At 39.2% G+C, this 15,742-nt stretch overlaps 3 protein-coding genes across 4 annotated transcripts; 1 reads left to right on the forward strand and 2 right to left on the reverse strand.

The window, feature by feature from the left end:
* Positions 1-391: 391 nt before the first annotated feature.
* LOC118435385 (E3 ubiquitin-protein ligase ARIH1-like) lies at positions 392-3,333 on the forward strand. Its single transcript, XM_035851393.1, has 5 exons — positions 392-1,112; positions 1,180-1,401; positions 1,462-1,588; positions 1,656-2,227; positions 2,288-3,333. Exons 1-5 carry the CDS (start codon positions 870-872, stop codon positions 2,705-2,707), a joined length of 1,584 nt encoding a protein of 527 aa, XP_035707286.1. The 5' UTR covers positions 392-869; the 3' UTR covers positions 2,708-3,333.
* Positions 2,821-7,112, reverse strand: LOC110848515 (L-asparaginase). Of its 2 annotated transcripts, XM_022095749.2 has the most exons (8): positions 6,216-7,112; positions 5,564-6,133; positions 5,164-5,487; positions 4,673-5,082; positions 4,459-4,583; positions 4,098-4,175; positions 3,607-3,829; positions 2,821-3,526 (listed from the first exon to the last, which is right to left on the reverse strand). In XM_022095749.2, the coding sequence occupies exons 1-8, from the start codon at positions 6,535-6,537 to the stop codon at positions 3,347-3,349; spliced, it is 2,232 nt and encodes a 743-aa protein (XP_021951441.1). In that variant the 5' UTR covers positions 6,538-7,112; the 3' UTR covers positions 2,821-3,346. The 2 variants fall into 2 exon arrangements, with proteins under 2 accessions (XP_021951441.1, XP_021951443.1); XM_022095751.2 differs by lacking the exon at positions 4,098-4,175 and having other exon boundaries at positions 6,216-7,109.
* Positions 7,113-12,795: 5,683 nt separating this feature from the next.
* LOC110848300 (beta-hexosaminidase subunit alpha) lies at positions 12,796-15,497 on the reverse strand. Its single transcript, XM_022095480.2, has 8 exons — positions 15,127-15,497; positions 14,844-15,060; positions 14,600-14,727; positions 14,313-14,518; positions 14,130-14,245; positions 13,835-14,060; positions 13,484-13,732; positions 12,796-13,422 (listed from the first exon to the last, which is right to left on the reverse strand). Exons 1-8 carry the CDS (start codon positions 15,364-15,366, stop codon positions 13,080-13,082), a joined length of 1,725 nt encoding a protein of 574 aa, XP_021951172.1. The 5' UTR covers positions 15,367-15,497; the 3' UTR covers positions 12,796-13,079.
* Between the last annotated feature and the right edge of the window lie 245 nt (positions 15,498-15,742).

Here is a 15,742-nt window from a genome sequence, read left to right on the forward strand (position 1 = left end):
AACGCAAATTATGCCTGCGAAATAATCATCATCAAAATTGAGTTTGACATTGGATTGAAGAAAGCAACTATCTGGGAGTGTAATGGTGAAAGAAATTTCAAAATCCGAGTAAAATTGGATTTTTGGCGTGGATTTGAATGAGTGAAACCTGGAGTGAAAGCGTTTTTTGGGCATTTTTGAGTGGGTGTGGCGGGCGCAAATGTGGCTATGGAGTCAAACCACTTCAGGGTTTTAGTACACTCATAGGACCCTACCACATATCCAAAGGGCATCAGGATCTGTTATTATCAACCTCGCAAGCTCCCCTCCTTAGTCATCCACTCGTTATTAAGGATTAGTGCCTTCCTCTTCATCGTCTTCTTCTCTTTGTGGGGAAGAATAATGGGAAAATTGCAAAATCTTATTATTCTTTACCCATCATCATCTCGCAAGTGTAACTCGCTTGTGAGTATTACTTTTTCCTATAAGGTAAAGTGGGATAAAGCCATTTCCTCCTCTATCAAATAGGCGATACGATGTGTACAGTGTCATGTGCATGTGCAAAAGTAGGAGGATTTGTAAAACAAAGACGGGGTTCAACTTTTTGTGTACTTCAATGACGTCTCATTATGATTCTATCAGCAAACAAAGTGCGATGATGATGATGCAGCAGGCTGAAAGAGAGGAGGCTTTTGCGGAATAATAATTACTCATGAATTTTGCAGATAATTTGTAACGTTACCAACGACGAGAATGGCGACGACGACAAAATTTGATCCTCAGTATCAACACCAAATGAAAAAAAATTACCCCAAAAGGTCCCACGACCCAAATTTGCAATAATCTATGTACTAACCACTTTACAACTGGACCTAACTGACCACCTGAAAATGAACGTTGAGAATGGAACAGTTCAAATGTCTCCGGAAGAGAGTGGCACAATCTTCGCAGTTGAAGACGAGTCGTGTTCCGATGGCGATATGGACAATGAAGAATATGCCTATGATCAAGAAGAGTTTGACGTCGATTTTCAAGGACAAGGCGACCACGAGACACTACCATCCATAAAATTCTCTGCAGATTCATTAACCAATTCAGAAGTCGAGCAAGATATGGATGACTTGATAGAAAAAGTACGAGTAGTAGCATTATTAATTAGGAAAAAGAGGGTATTTTTGACTTATGTACGGTGCCATGCAGGTGAAGCAGTTTGTCCCACCGGAAGTAAGCTTGGACACTGTGAAACTTGTCTTGGATCAGAACGGGTGGGATTTCGAAAAGTCAATCACAACTTTGTCCAACGACGAGAATGGTGTGGAAGGATACTGTTCTAAAACGCATATTCCTTTTCCGAAGGGAATCAATAGTTCTCCACCTCTTGTGGCTGAAAGCATTTGCAGAATATGTGCATCGCCCTGCAAGGTAATGAGACTTTAGCGTTTAATTAGAGTTAATCTATATTAATTCAAATCTAATTTCCAGGAGTATCACCCGCACGGTGACTGTGATTCCGTGGTTTGCCTCCCTTGTTGGAAGAACTGGATACGAACCAGTGTCATGGACGATGGGAGAACTTGCATCACTTGCCCAGTGTGCCCCATGTTTCTAGGTCGGTTTCATAAATATATGGCTGGACGAATATATTAGTCTTGACTTCCCCACTTTTAAATTTTTAGAGGATCGTCTCATCAAAGAGTTAGCAGCGGACGGTAAAGTCGTCAAGCGTTTAACTGCTAACAGTAACAGAAAATTCATCCAGATTTCAAAAAATTACGCCTCATGTCCTGCACCAGCCTGCCAATTCATTTTTCGATCAAAACTACCCCTAAAATCGTACTCCGGATGGAAGCCAGCTCTCTGTCAGTGTGGGGGCTGGGCGTGCCTGGAATGTCTTTCTCTATGGCATGGACCCATGTCCTGTGAAAGTTTGAAAATTTGGTTGGGGCTCAACGGTAATAACGATCTGCTGACCAACCAGTGGATTAAGGCCAATTCGAAGCCGTGTCCAAAATGCAGCACTAATATCGAGAAAACGGGAGGATGCAATTGGATGCGTTGTACGAACCCTGGCTGTGGGTACAACTTTTGCTGGATTTGTTTACAAAAGGCCCACGACCATACCCAAGGGGACACCTGCAGCCGGTTCGTTAGCACACAACCACCTCCAGTTCCCGGGGAAGTCGTAAATGCTAGATTTCGTCAAGAACGCTACGATTTTTATAGCGAACGCTACCACAACATGATCACAGTAATGCTTAAATTTGCACTAGCTATTATAAAAATGAAGAAATGAAAAACTGTTCTTTAGGGTGGACGTTTCAATCATATTCAAGGTTTTCATATCGACCAAGCACGAACAGCTTTCCAGCAAAATTCCACACCTGAGACTGATCTCAAGCTATTGGAAGACTTGCCAGCCTTGTTGAAACAATCAAAACTCACATTAGGATATGCCTACGGACTCATCTACTTATTAGAGAACACTGCCGAGAGATCCTTTTTTGAGGACAGTTTGGCATTTCTGCAAACAAAGGTCGATGGGTTGGAATGGTATCTCCAGTATCAAATTCAAATAGAATCACCCAAACAGATTAGGGATTTTCTGTGGCAAAACATGAAATTTTGTCGCGATCGGATCAGCGTCATGAACACTACGTCTGAAAGTAACTACAAAAATGGAAAGTGGGAGTTTGACCCTGTCATCATCTCGCACAAAACAGCAAAATAGTCAGTCGGCAAAACACTACACTTCAAAAATGACAAATCAGATGAACTTGGAAATTCACGCAATAAATAATCACTCACAATTAGATAAATGGAATATTTAAGAAACCCGTCAAATTGTGTTCATAATAATTTCGTATCTTTAATTCAGTAAATATCGGTTCAATTTGGTTTCACAATTTCACTGGTAAATAACTTAATAAGTGGTACAATTCTTCTCTAATCGAAAAACTCTCCCATTTCAGGTTGGGTTTTCATATCATAAAATAAAATCATAAAATGGTAACTCTCATCGTCCCTTTGATTTAAATATATAACAATATATTAAGCTTTTCAATACTAAAGCTCTCTTTACGATCCGATAAGCGTCCGTTGAGCAATAAAATACTTAAAATAATATAAATAATTACTCATAACATCATCATCGCCAGCGAATATTGTACAATAATGCGTGCTACGCTTTTGGAGTGCGTGTAATCTACTCCATAGAATAAGAGATATACTACATATTCATACTTACGTCTCAGTCTACAGTCATCGTTATAAGATAAAATTTCGAGATTTTAATAGAGAACAAATACCCACGAAAAAAAATTAAATAATGTAAATGCTTAAAATTCATATCCTAATCGGGACAAAGTGGTCACGACAAGTTCGCTTGCTCATCTTCTTGTTGATTCGATGCTAATAAATCGATAAGCTCCTGACAACCCAGGAGGTTCGCAATTTCTCTTGGACTCTGCCCCAGGTTGCTCTTTGTGTCTGGGGACAGCCCGTTGGCCAGGAGGTACTCCACAGTGCCCGGCTTCCTCGACTCGGTCGCCTGTATTGCATAATAATAAAACAGCGGGTTAAATTTCCATCAAAAAATAGATTTCCATCCCACTTTTTATGTATTCTTACCGCATGGAGTGCCGTTCTCCCGCAGGGATCGGGCTGACTTAAATTGGCACCTGCCAGGGTGAAAGATTTAAGTCGGGTGGTGTCCCCCTTGCTCGCAGCCATGCATAACTCGGCCCCCAACGCGGTTGGTTCGAGGGTCAGATGTGCTCCACAATTTCTCAGTGTCACGATAACTTCGTGTCGGTCGAAATCAATCGCATCTCGCAGAGCAGAATATCCACGGCTGTAAAGAGAAATAAAAAAAACCATAATTAGCAAAACGGAACATTTCCCAGTACATAAAAATCTCAAGAAATTTTGTTATTTGTGTGCGGAAAGCTTTTTCGAATATGAATAATAAATAGAATTATTAGTTTTCAACATGTGCACATGCAAAATAAGGAAAAAAAATGGACACGTGCAACTATTTCTTTAAAAAAATATCGGGAAAAACTTTCCGAAAAAGAAAACGAAGAAAGTGATAGGGATGAGACAATCAATTATTCAATTACCTAATGAGTCCTGTCGATGAGATCAGTATATTCACCCAAACTACCCCAACTATAAAGTCTTTTACTATCTTTTGGATTCTGCAATAATCACAAAACAAAAGCATTCTAAGTTCTACAATTCTACGACTGGATTAATTTTGATCACTAATTTGATCACATTGACTTGTTAGATATTATGAACGGATAAGAATAACCATCACCAGAATAATTAATTTAGAAGGAAAAAAGCATAATTTTATAAAAGACTATGGTCTTTTTTTAGAAATGGATAGAGCGCATTAAGCAGTAATTAAGACTAAGTCAACGTTTGAGCAAACTCTATAAAATTTTCTAGTTCTAAAATGGATGAGGTTTTAATTACCTGTCGCGTAAATGGACTGAAGCCCCGTGAGTCAAGAACCATTCAACGGCTCGCATGTCGCCGAGTGCAGACGCGAAATGAAGCGGTGTTCGGCCAGAATAATCGGCCACGGAAATTTCTGCCTCCTGAGAAAAAAAAACAGTAAAATATTTGAAATTAGTGTCAATTTACCGAAAAGTTTTCACCAAAATTTACGGTTATTGATTTAACTCACCGACTTCCCAAAAAGTGCCTCTAAATTTCTCGCATATTCTGCATCATCCAAATCCATGCCGGCACACTGCGCCACCAAAGCGCAAGATAAACTGGGGGCCAAAATATTCTTAATTCCTTCCACTTCATCTGGCGTTCGGAGTCCTAAACTCCCCGCGACAATCTTGACAATTTGGTTCACCGCATCGGAGCTGACGGTGTTTCCAAGAACGGAGTCATATTGACCATTGCAGTGACTCAAACCCCCGAAATCGTCCGATCTGAAGAACTGTTGTGGCTTGGTGGACAGCTTGGTCAGCTCTCCCCTCAAGTTGCGTTGGAGCATTTCTCTCTTGGTGTCAAGATCCCAGTCGGTCCTTCCCAAGACGTAGCTAAGTTTGGTCAATGCAGCCTCTGGGGTCATGTCATAGCCTGAAATGAGACGATATGAAAATTTAAATTATTACAGGAGTTACAAATTTATGCTAAAAAATTAGTCTGAAATCTACTCACCAGGAATGACCCCCGTGTCTTCACTCAGTCCAGTCTCATAGATCGCGGCAACAGCGCCATGACCACATTGGGTACAATTGACAATGAGGACTCCCCTCTTGGAGGCGGCCTTCAACTCCTCCAGCAGATCGGCACGATTCGTAGGGAAGTTCCCGGCCCCATACGTTTGCAGTACGACGCCAAGGGTGGGTGCTTGAAGGAAAACTTTGACAGTTTCCGGTGTAATGGATGGGAAGAGGCGGAGCAGGCCGACGTTCCTGTTCATGGCAGAGTGCACTCGGAATGGGGCGATATCCCTGGGTCGGAAAATGTTTTGGTAGTCGACTGCGAGAAATAAGACAGAAATTTTTACAAAAAATTCGTACACATAAAAATCAGAGGCAAATTCTGGCTAACTTACCCTCAATATTGATTCCCATGGTCGCTAACGGGCTCATGTTGGGCGAATCGAATGCATTCAAGCTATCCGAACTGACCTTTGTGATCCTATTCCCTCGGAACAATCGGTGCCCAAAGTAGACCGTGACCTCGGGAATATTGTAAGTTCCCGCGAGGATCAAAGCCCCCAAAAAGTTATCCCTCCCATCACTCCTTGATTCAAAGAGTGGAATTTGCGATCCCGTGATGACGATCGACTTTCCCAAATGTTCCATCATGAAGGACAACGCGGATGCCGTGTAGGCCATGGTGTCCGTTCCATGAAGTACCACGAACCCATCGAACGCTTCGTAGTTGTCCTTGATATCCTCCGCAATTCTTATCCAGTCGTCCATCGTCATGTTGGTAGAATCCAGGAGTGGTTCATACTCATAGATCGTGTACGTGACACGATTCGTCTCACCGTGCATTTCGGGGAGGATGAGTGGAGTCCCCATGTCATTGCCGAATCTCAACTTGGCATAACTCTCGTCGTGCAGGTGGGGGAACTTGCGGACGGTTTCTTCCAGCATGTTGGGAACAGGGACGAGACCTGAAATTTTGAAAATATATTTAAAATTCACATTCAAAATTGTATAAAACCTGCAAAAAATATAAAAAATATGAATAATTACCTCCTCTCGGACTCCGCACCATGCCAATCGTGCCCCCCGTGTAGATGACGCAAACCCTCCTTTCATTCCTGCCAAGGAAGATGTTTTCATACGAAGAATTTCGCCGTAACACCTTTGGGACCGAATTCGGATCGATCCTCACCGCCGCCGAGGGACACCCACTCCTCACCCGTCCCATCCTCGCCGCCGGAGATGTTAACGCCTGCCTCCCAAATTCAGGGAAGACGGACAAAACCTCGTCTTCCACGACGTGTTGGAGTTGCTTCATGGAGAATGGGGACGAATTAGTCGCCGGATTATTGGTCGCAGCAGTGATCGACATTTTCAATTCGTTTCTTAAAAAAAAAATTATTACTTTTGTGCTAATTTTTTTCACTCAGAGAACTCGCACAGAACAATTATTACTATAATAAGTTCACACGACTACTGCCAGCAATGTTCTCGGGCAGGGATAAGTTTATATTTGAGTTATTATAGTTTTCTTCACCACGATTAGCACTGTTTTCGCTGGGATTGGAATTATTGCTGTTTTCTTCTTCTTCTTTCAGTAACGAGACGCTTTGGGGATGCATTAAAAATTCAAAAGAATATGAAACAAGGAGACTTGATAATTAAATGGTTCACACTGATTTAATTTGTGGGATTAGATTGTGTATCTTTCAACTGGAGATAACGATTCGTTGTATGGTTGGCTACCGTGGAACATTTAGATACGAAATGGAATCTTGTAGAGGAAATAAATTCGTCTAAAATCGAAGAGGCAACTTGAGACTGGTTGATTTACTCGGGTTTAATTAATATGTGATCTGTCGTAGTAAGTAAAATCTTGTAAGTAAGCTTTCCTCGCTTAACACTCCCACTAACTCGGCTTCTTAAAAAAGAATGAGTTTAACTCCTGGGCAATTCTCGTATTTATAGCGGTGCAATGTTTTCCTCGTATGTAAGAATGGCTTAAAAGCAGTTAATGTGTGTATAAAGTAAGTAGAAATTTTCTGATGCAAGCTTCACATTCATTTCATTGCTCATCAGTGGTAAACTTTTACTACTAAATCCTCCTTTGTTCATTCATACCACGAACGGCTGAACCATCATCATCATCAAACCTCCACACATGCAATTCATGCCTGCAATCCAATAATATTATTTGGCGTCATATGTATCAATTCAATTCATAACTTGTTTAATAAGTACGTATGAATTTTTACGACTTATATTCAACTTTATTATAAGGTAGGTAGGGCATAACCTATGTAAATAAGTACTCCGTCGTCGTTGGTGCCGTAGCCGTCGTTGCTCAATCAATAACTTAATGCGTTCTTACATGTATATATTTTAAAGATTACGAGAAAAAATTCCTTTCCCCGCAAAACTTGCAGGTGTTCAGTTTTAGGTAGATGTTTGATAACATGTTACGATCCAAAGGTCCTTCGCATTAAGGTGCATGTTTAGAAATAGCCAAAATATGGACCCAAAATTCTCTATGTTTTCTTATAACAGGAACTGCTTGACCATGAGGATCCGGACCAACTCAATTTTTCTGAGGACATTTCCACTTGAACTACTCACTCACCAATATTTATTAAATAACCTCTGTAAATTTCCAGTTGAGCATATGTACGTACAACGAGGCTGACAACATAGTAACAATATTATTTGTAGTAAGGTCATATCATCTCATGACACTTTATGAATGTTTACCCACTTTACTTTCCACTCCAGCCTCTGTCATACTCACCTTGTTGTAAATAAATAAATAGAGAGGGAAAAAACAACAGTGTCATCTTATCAGGCATCATCCGGGTTAAACCAATAACCACTTGAATTTTTATGTGGAAGGTTTTCACGCTTCATTCATGGATATTATTTGTAAACTTGATTTCTTACTTATAAAAAAAATCTTCCAAATCGATTCTTTCTTAAGAAGAAAAAAATTCCAAAAAAATTATGCGATTCTGTAAAACAATTCATTATTCCACGGGATAAATATGTACATAACTTTTCCCTTCTACAAAATTGAACTTTTCCGTTTACGGCCCTCGAAAAGTTTTAAGAATTTGGGCCTTCCTTGTTATTATAGATACACCATTGTTACAAAGTGGCTGATGCAACTATGCCCAAAATTTACCATTGCAGACATACCAACACTAATCGGTTATCCCATCCGTTGGCAGTTGCACCAGTTTAACTATGTACATATACTTTTACATAGTTGCAGCAGTTGTAAAAAGTGGCATGTTAATTACAGTAGTACAGACATTAGCGTTCATTCATCGCGTATAAATAAATGCATGCAATGCAGTCATGATATTCGGTTTGGATTAGAGGAATAACTCAATTTTTATAGGGAGTGATTGACGCGGATGATATTATGATCATGTGAATGACACGCATTTCCCATGATTTTAGTCTTGCGTTCCAATTAATCGGAATTTTGGACCCGGATTTTGCAGTCTAAAGTTGAATATTAATATTTCGCATTATAAATAATCGCACTTGCCCCGTCTGATTTGTAGTACATCTCGGCCTAATAAATTGGCAAGTTGACCTGTAATAAATAATAACGAATCCTCCTCTTCGTTTTTGTATTATCTCTGTTCCATTTCATTTTCGATGATGAAACCAATAAAGAACGCACCCAAAAATTATTTCCGAGGGTATAAGATGACATTCTCTCATCTCATTCATTCTCTCCTAGCCAGGTCGGCGATACAATTATTTCATCAGGATTGGCATCCATCCATCCATCCATTTCATTTTAAGACGGAGAAACAGTTTACTTCCGTCCTGTTACACTTGAGCTCGTAATCGTCTCAGGATTTCTGGCCTGACTGCACTGCACTGCGAGGAGGCTGTTATAACCAGCACAGATTTCAACGAAGCAGAACGAGACGCATTAAAAATGAGAAATACGCGACAATTCTCACTCATCTTCATGACCTCGTTGCCTCCATCTCCAAATAATTTTTTATCAAATTGTTACAAACTCCAGAGAGCGTGTGATACTTCGTAAAAATTTACGTTTTAAGGTCACCTGTTAGTACATATGGAGATGTAAGGTCTCGATATGAAAAGAAGACCTGGAATGTACACATTTTTCTGTATGTAACTAACTCTAATTATTGATTGGTGAATCACCAAACAAAATATTTACACTTGTGCGTGTTGACCATTTTTTTACTCGACTGGACCAGAAATTGTAACTACATATATCGACATTCACGGTAATATATAAGTGATGAATTTGTGAAGCATGTGAATTTTGTAGGTAGTTTTTTATGTCGCATACATAAACTAAACCAAACCACGACCCTGTCCTCCTGCCTGCTGCGTCTTCTTCTTCTTCTGGTATTTCATTAAAAACTCTTCCTGCACTGATGTCCGAGATTAAGCAATCGGTTTGTTATTTGTTTATCTGCTCACGGCTTGATGACGAGTTGAGCTGATCATGAGATTCTGAGATATCGGATGATCTCCAGAAAAATGCAAATGATGGAGAAAAAAAAACTCGCCACTGTATTGCGTTCTATTGGACCTCACGTCGGATACGACTGGACCACACCACGAGTGCTAATTGACGGTGTGGACGTGACCAAGGTTAAGTTTGGGCTGAATGACCAATGCTAAGATGGAACTAGAACGGTTTTTTTAACTGCGACGCTATAATGAATTCTGTGTCCATTCATATTCCGGATTTACGTACTTATGCAAGTAAGTAAGTACGTACCAAGTAATTACGATGTCTCTTGCCCGTCGTAACTAGTATAATGCAAGGTTGCATCGCATCTTATTCTGCCTAAAATCTGAAATTACTGCAAATTAAAATATTATTGCTGGACATGGTTTTATCAGTTACGGAAACAATATAAACTACGTATCGTTGAAGTTCGTATTGCTTCTTCCATCTCGAAAAATTACAAGACGCCGTCGTCTCAACTTCCCAGTCGGTTATGATTATTTGACGGATTAATTGATCCTATTACTATGCATATATACATAATATGAGCATCTACATATATTCATAAATAAGTATACTAATTTTAAGCTCAAATTGCACAACACGGAAATTCTGAACAGATTTCTATTTCCCCCTTAACACTTAGGAAATCAACCCATTGGTCGGGGTCGAGGAAAATATTGCGAAACAAGGCAGATCTGGCAGATCAGGGCGCTCCCTTAATTAATTCTGGGTCAGACTCAAATAAAATATTTATGTAGACACAGATTTGTTCCAGGAATGTTCCAGTCTTATGAAATTATATGAAAAATCCCCTCCAAAAATATAGATCCGACTTATCAGTGATAACATATATAATTAACCATAATTAATTCATACAAGTCAAATCAGTCACTCACGACGACTCTTGTGTAAAAATGGTCCTGACAGACACATAATTACACACAATCAATCACTCACTCAATTCTTAACTTGACCGCAACGCAGTTTGCCAAAGAGTGTCATTCATTGATCCCATTTATACATTTGCATATTATCAAATGCTCCATAATATTTATCGTTTCATTAATTATTTACAATTATTCTCATTTATTTAAAATTACGAGTTCAATTTGATAAGCTCATCCATTCATGTCTCAACTAAATAAAATCTCAAAGTAGAAAAAGCAAGATGTGTACAATCATTTTCTTTACGTGTCCCATTCAATTAAAATTATATAAAAAATCGACTCGTGTAAATATACGTACATGAAAAACGTTGACTTTAATAACAACGCACTATTTCACTCCAGTTTCCTAAAATCAGACCGCGTCACGAGATTTCTTTCATAATAAACGTCGCCATGAAATTTTTTTAGGGTACACACAGACGTAGATGAGAAGTAAGTATAATGATAATAAATATGATGCTGGACATTGTCACTCTGAGTCAACACACGTGACGGTATTTCCAATATTTAGTTTGCACATTGTATATACACACAAACAATAAGACATTCCTAATTAAGGGGATTACTGTCAGATAAGGTGCATTCGAGTTGTTGCTTATCTTTTTGGTATGCCATGTACGCATTCTGTGATAACAATTACTCACTCGTACGTATTTATTTGGTTTTATTATATTTACATCACGATGAGAAAGTTTAAGCCTACATATGTCACGAGTATTTGATAAGCATAATAACTTGAATTGGGGAAATTAACTCCGTTTTTCAGCTTTGATTTCTTAATTGAAGTGACAACCAGTGATTGATTACTCAATCATTTTAGTTCAACGTTTCATTCAAGTGGTCACGTAGAAAGAAATGTCGCCAAAAATTTCGCTAGTGGTGTGACACCAAATGTCACCGAAACGTCGGATGAAACCAGTTTTCTCAACAAGTTGAGAAATTCACTTGTAAATACAATCGTCCATTCGCATCAAATTAAATATGATAATGAGAATCTTTCTTCTAGAACATAAATACTCACATAACCAAATACCCACTCAATTTTATAAATGAATTCACTACTAAATAATTTTTTAATTTATTTACTCTCAAGGTCTCGCAGGGTTATCATTAGTTTAGTAAGCTCTTTGTCCTGGAGTTCAGTTACACTCCAGTTTCACAACCAATCTCGCAGTCAATCAGCACACCACGAAATATTGTAGATGTCGTCAATCAGTCAATCAAAACGAGGATCATCGCAGTATTGGGGTACCCATACTAATTTGTATTTACAAACAGTAATATCTATCAATTTCCATCAATACGAGCGATTGATTCGCCATTAAATTCATGGCTAAGCATTTATGTATGTGCATTTACATACATTTTTGCGCTGGTTGGTGGGCGTTGTTTCTCTCTCTTGACCAACTTGGTGTTCATTGGCTGATGGAAAAGGTCACCTCGGACGCACCCTCTCTTCTCCTCATTCTTTATTCATGATTGCACGTATTCAAAAAATCATGCCACAAAATCTTCCAGATTCAAGGGAGGATCCAAGATTCACAGATTTGGACGTCTACATGTAGGAATTATTCTGGACAAACATTTCGCCACATGTGCACCCTCCATTCCATCCCTCCGACAAAAACACTTATCTCCTCCACCCTAATTTGCTGCCCATATTACAATTAACACTTTATTCATTCAAACATGAATAATAAGTGATTATGGTGTCATTGGTTTGATACTATTTTAAATCTTGACCATGATCGATTATATGCTTGTATTTAAGAATGTAATCTTTGCCGCTATACAAAATGAATAGTTCACAGTAGTCATAAAATGGTTATACATATAGGTATTTATTATGCCTATGAATAGTAGTTCTCGATTCGAATGGAACTTTTCCAGCTTTTGCAAAACATGTTTTTGATACGATTTATTTTTTTATGAGTAAAAACGATTTCTTGTCCTTGTTTGTCCAGACCATATATGCATACAGTTCAAAGACGATAACATAATCAGGACAGTGGCGACACCGTTTATAAATGTAACTTTGGCGTCGGTTGTTTCCTCCGAATTTAGTAGTTATGCACATATATCCAACTCTATAGTATTTGCCCCTATAAGGTGTTCGTATATGTATATGTATAAGATGGTATTGTATATTACTTAAATCATCACGCCACCACACCAGTGCTTTTACTTGTCATCATTTAATTTAAAATATCAGCATCCGCATAATAACTATTAATCATCATTTCTTAGAGTGAGGTCAAAATTCTATAAAATCACGTAAACAAGTTAGTTTCGGTTGATTGGTTCTCGATTAAATTAAAAACGATTCAGTTCAAAGAATTTAATTTATGTTTCATTCAAACATTGCGACATCTACGATGCAATCTATTCCGCTATTTCTACTCATGAAATTGCACCACAGAACAACATTATTAATTAATCCATTCACAGCCGAAGAATCGACTAAACCTGTTCACAAAATCCAGGCCCATTCACCGGCTGGACGGAGTATCCCCTCCTCAATAATCTACATCGATGCTCTTCCAACCTCGGGGCTGCTTTCTCCACATCTTTCACGTCCGCAGATGACCACAACCTCTCCGCCGGAGCACTCGCTCTTGGCCAAAGTCTCGAAAGCGCGTTCGTCTCGTCCACGAATTCCGTCCACAAGGCAGCTCCACCACCAACGACGAGCTCTTTCTGACCTGCACTTCCCGTAAAGTTTTGTGGGTCACATGCGTAATATCCAGGCCAGTCATTATTCCAACTGATCATGTCCAAGTACCAGCATGAGTAGAGAAGGGCACTAAAGAGAATCTTGGGTCACTAATAATCTGACCTTTTATCATGGCAAGATATCCACTAACCGATATCCCATCCGTGTCACGTTGCCTAATTCCTCCTGATAATGCCAACCCTTCCAAACATTTACGAGAACGCTATCCTTCTCAATTTCAACGCCATTATCAATCACTTCCTGCCACACGATGGAGACCTTTTTCTCCGGAAACGATGCCACAATTTCGACCAACTTTTGCATATAATATTCCTCCAGAGATTCGTACCGTGTCATGTTTTCATTCCTCATAAACGCACCTATGTCTGGGTTACTTTTCCTAAACAAAAATCATAAAAAGTTGTAACAATAAAAAAACATCCTGTGTGGTGTCTTCTCTTTTATGAGGAAAGTAAGTGGATGAAGAAAATGCGTCACCAACCAGCACGAAAAATCCACCTCATCTCCACCCAAGTGTAAATATTTGTCTGGAAAAGTGTCAACAACTTCGCCCAGAAATGTTTTCAGAAATCTATAATTTTTTTCCTGCGTGGGATCAATTGGTCCAAAAGTCCCATCCGGTACGGGTTGTCTCCCTGCAATTGTGCTATTTTGGTAACATTTCGTCAAGAGGTCGGGCACTGCTGGACCCCAAGATTGTGTATGACCTAATACAACCACAGACCAAAAATAACAGTCTCATGATAATAATAATTTACTACTGTTTTTTCACCCACCCGGTGTGTCAAACTCCGGAATGACACGGATCCCACGAAGTCTTGCATACTCGATAATTTCAGCCACATCTTGTCTCGAGTAGACATGAGTGTACGGATTGTAGGCACCCTTTCCACTACATAAAATAGGAAATCATCACACAAACAAAGGCGAATCGAATCCATAATTTTGTCTCAATTTACCTCAACTCGGGATAGAGTTTACTCTCAAAGGGAAAAGACTGATCGTCCACAAGATGCCAATGAAACGCGTTCATTTTATTCATCGCCATCAAGTCCAAGTTCTTGAGTAGAATTTCCTTAGACAAAAAATGTCTCGACGTATCAAGTAAAATCGAACGGAAGGAGAATCTGGGAAAATCTTGAACAAAAGTGCTTTTCACTCGGAACTAAAAATACAGAGAGAAACATAAAACGAGCATGGACAACAATTTGTACAGCTTTCTCTCCACATAAAAACTTTCACTCACCGCAGAGTGATTCCTGGAATGGTGCACGAGTTGGGAAAATGTCTCCAGTCCACGTAAAATTCCCCAGTTGCTGTTTGCAACTAAAACACCTCGGTTTGGTCGGGTTGGTGTGTCAATTTTTAGCTTATCTAGAAAAAAATATATTTATATTTAATAAATATGTGGGTCACGAAAACAAGTCATTTTTATGGTTTTATGGTAAATATAGATAAATGTGTCTCAATAGTTAGTATTTTTTTCTTACAACTTTCATCCATGTTGTCGTGCGGTAAATATTCGCAGCTTGAGAGCAAGTTCACTTCTAAGACGTCCAAATGACCTCGATACCCGGTAGTGACGCGTTCAGCTTGATTTACCACCAGCCTCATTTTCAGCTTCTGAGACTCTGCTCCTGCCCCGAGGAGGATGTCGTAGTATCGTTTTAATGCCAAGTCAATCATGTCACAGGTGAAATTGGTCACCTAATAGTAACGAACCAAATTAATTATATTATCAAAAAATTAATGATTTACTTCCATTCAAATTACTTTGAAACGGAATAACGCCATTCGCACGACCATGAAATTTTCTCCGTATAACGTTCTCCTCTGTGGTTCTGGCCATGGTTCACCCCAAGTCTGTCGAACATGAGGACCAAGCCCACGCACGAAGTGGTTGCGATGATTATTTCCTGATATTTTTAAGGATTCTGAAACCTCGTTATTATTAGTGTTCGCCAAGGCTGACGTGATTGAGACAACAATCAGGACAAATACTCTAGCAATCATAGTTTAAAAAAATTGTACAACAGAAAACAGTAACAAATAGCCTAACAGAGGAACAACTGACTCTAAATAGAGTTCAGTTCAATATGACGATTATTATTCCAACTTCTGCTCCACAGTCTCATTTAATCCATCATCCTTTTTAATATCAAAGGTGGTCCAATAAGTAATTACTCCTAAAAATCTGAGCACCTAGCTACCAATCCTCCAGCAAATATTACAACATCTTACATTTCCAACTGTTCATGGTTAACGACTCCAACAAAAACAGCGAGTTTAATCAACTCCACATTTCGTAATACTAATCTCACTGCTTGCATCTGCTGACAAAACATTGCTCACGTAATCTCATCTCCGTCACAAAACCCAATCCGCCCAC

This window comes from Folsomia candida, unplaced genomic scaffold (assembly GCF_002217175.1).
Source record: "Folsomia candida strain VU population unplaced genomic scaffold, ASM221717v1 Fcan01_Sc004, whole genome shotgun sequence".
Taxonomy (NCBI): Eukaryota; Metazoa; Arthropoda; class Collembola; order Entomobryomorpha; family Isotomidae; genus Folsomia; species Folsomia candida.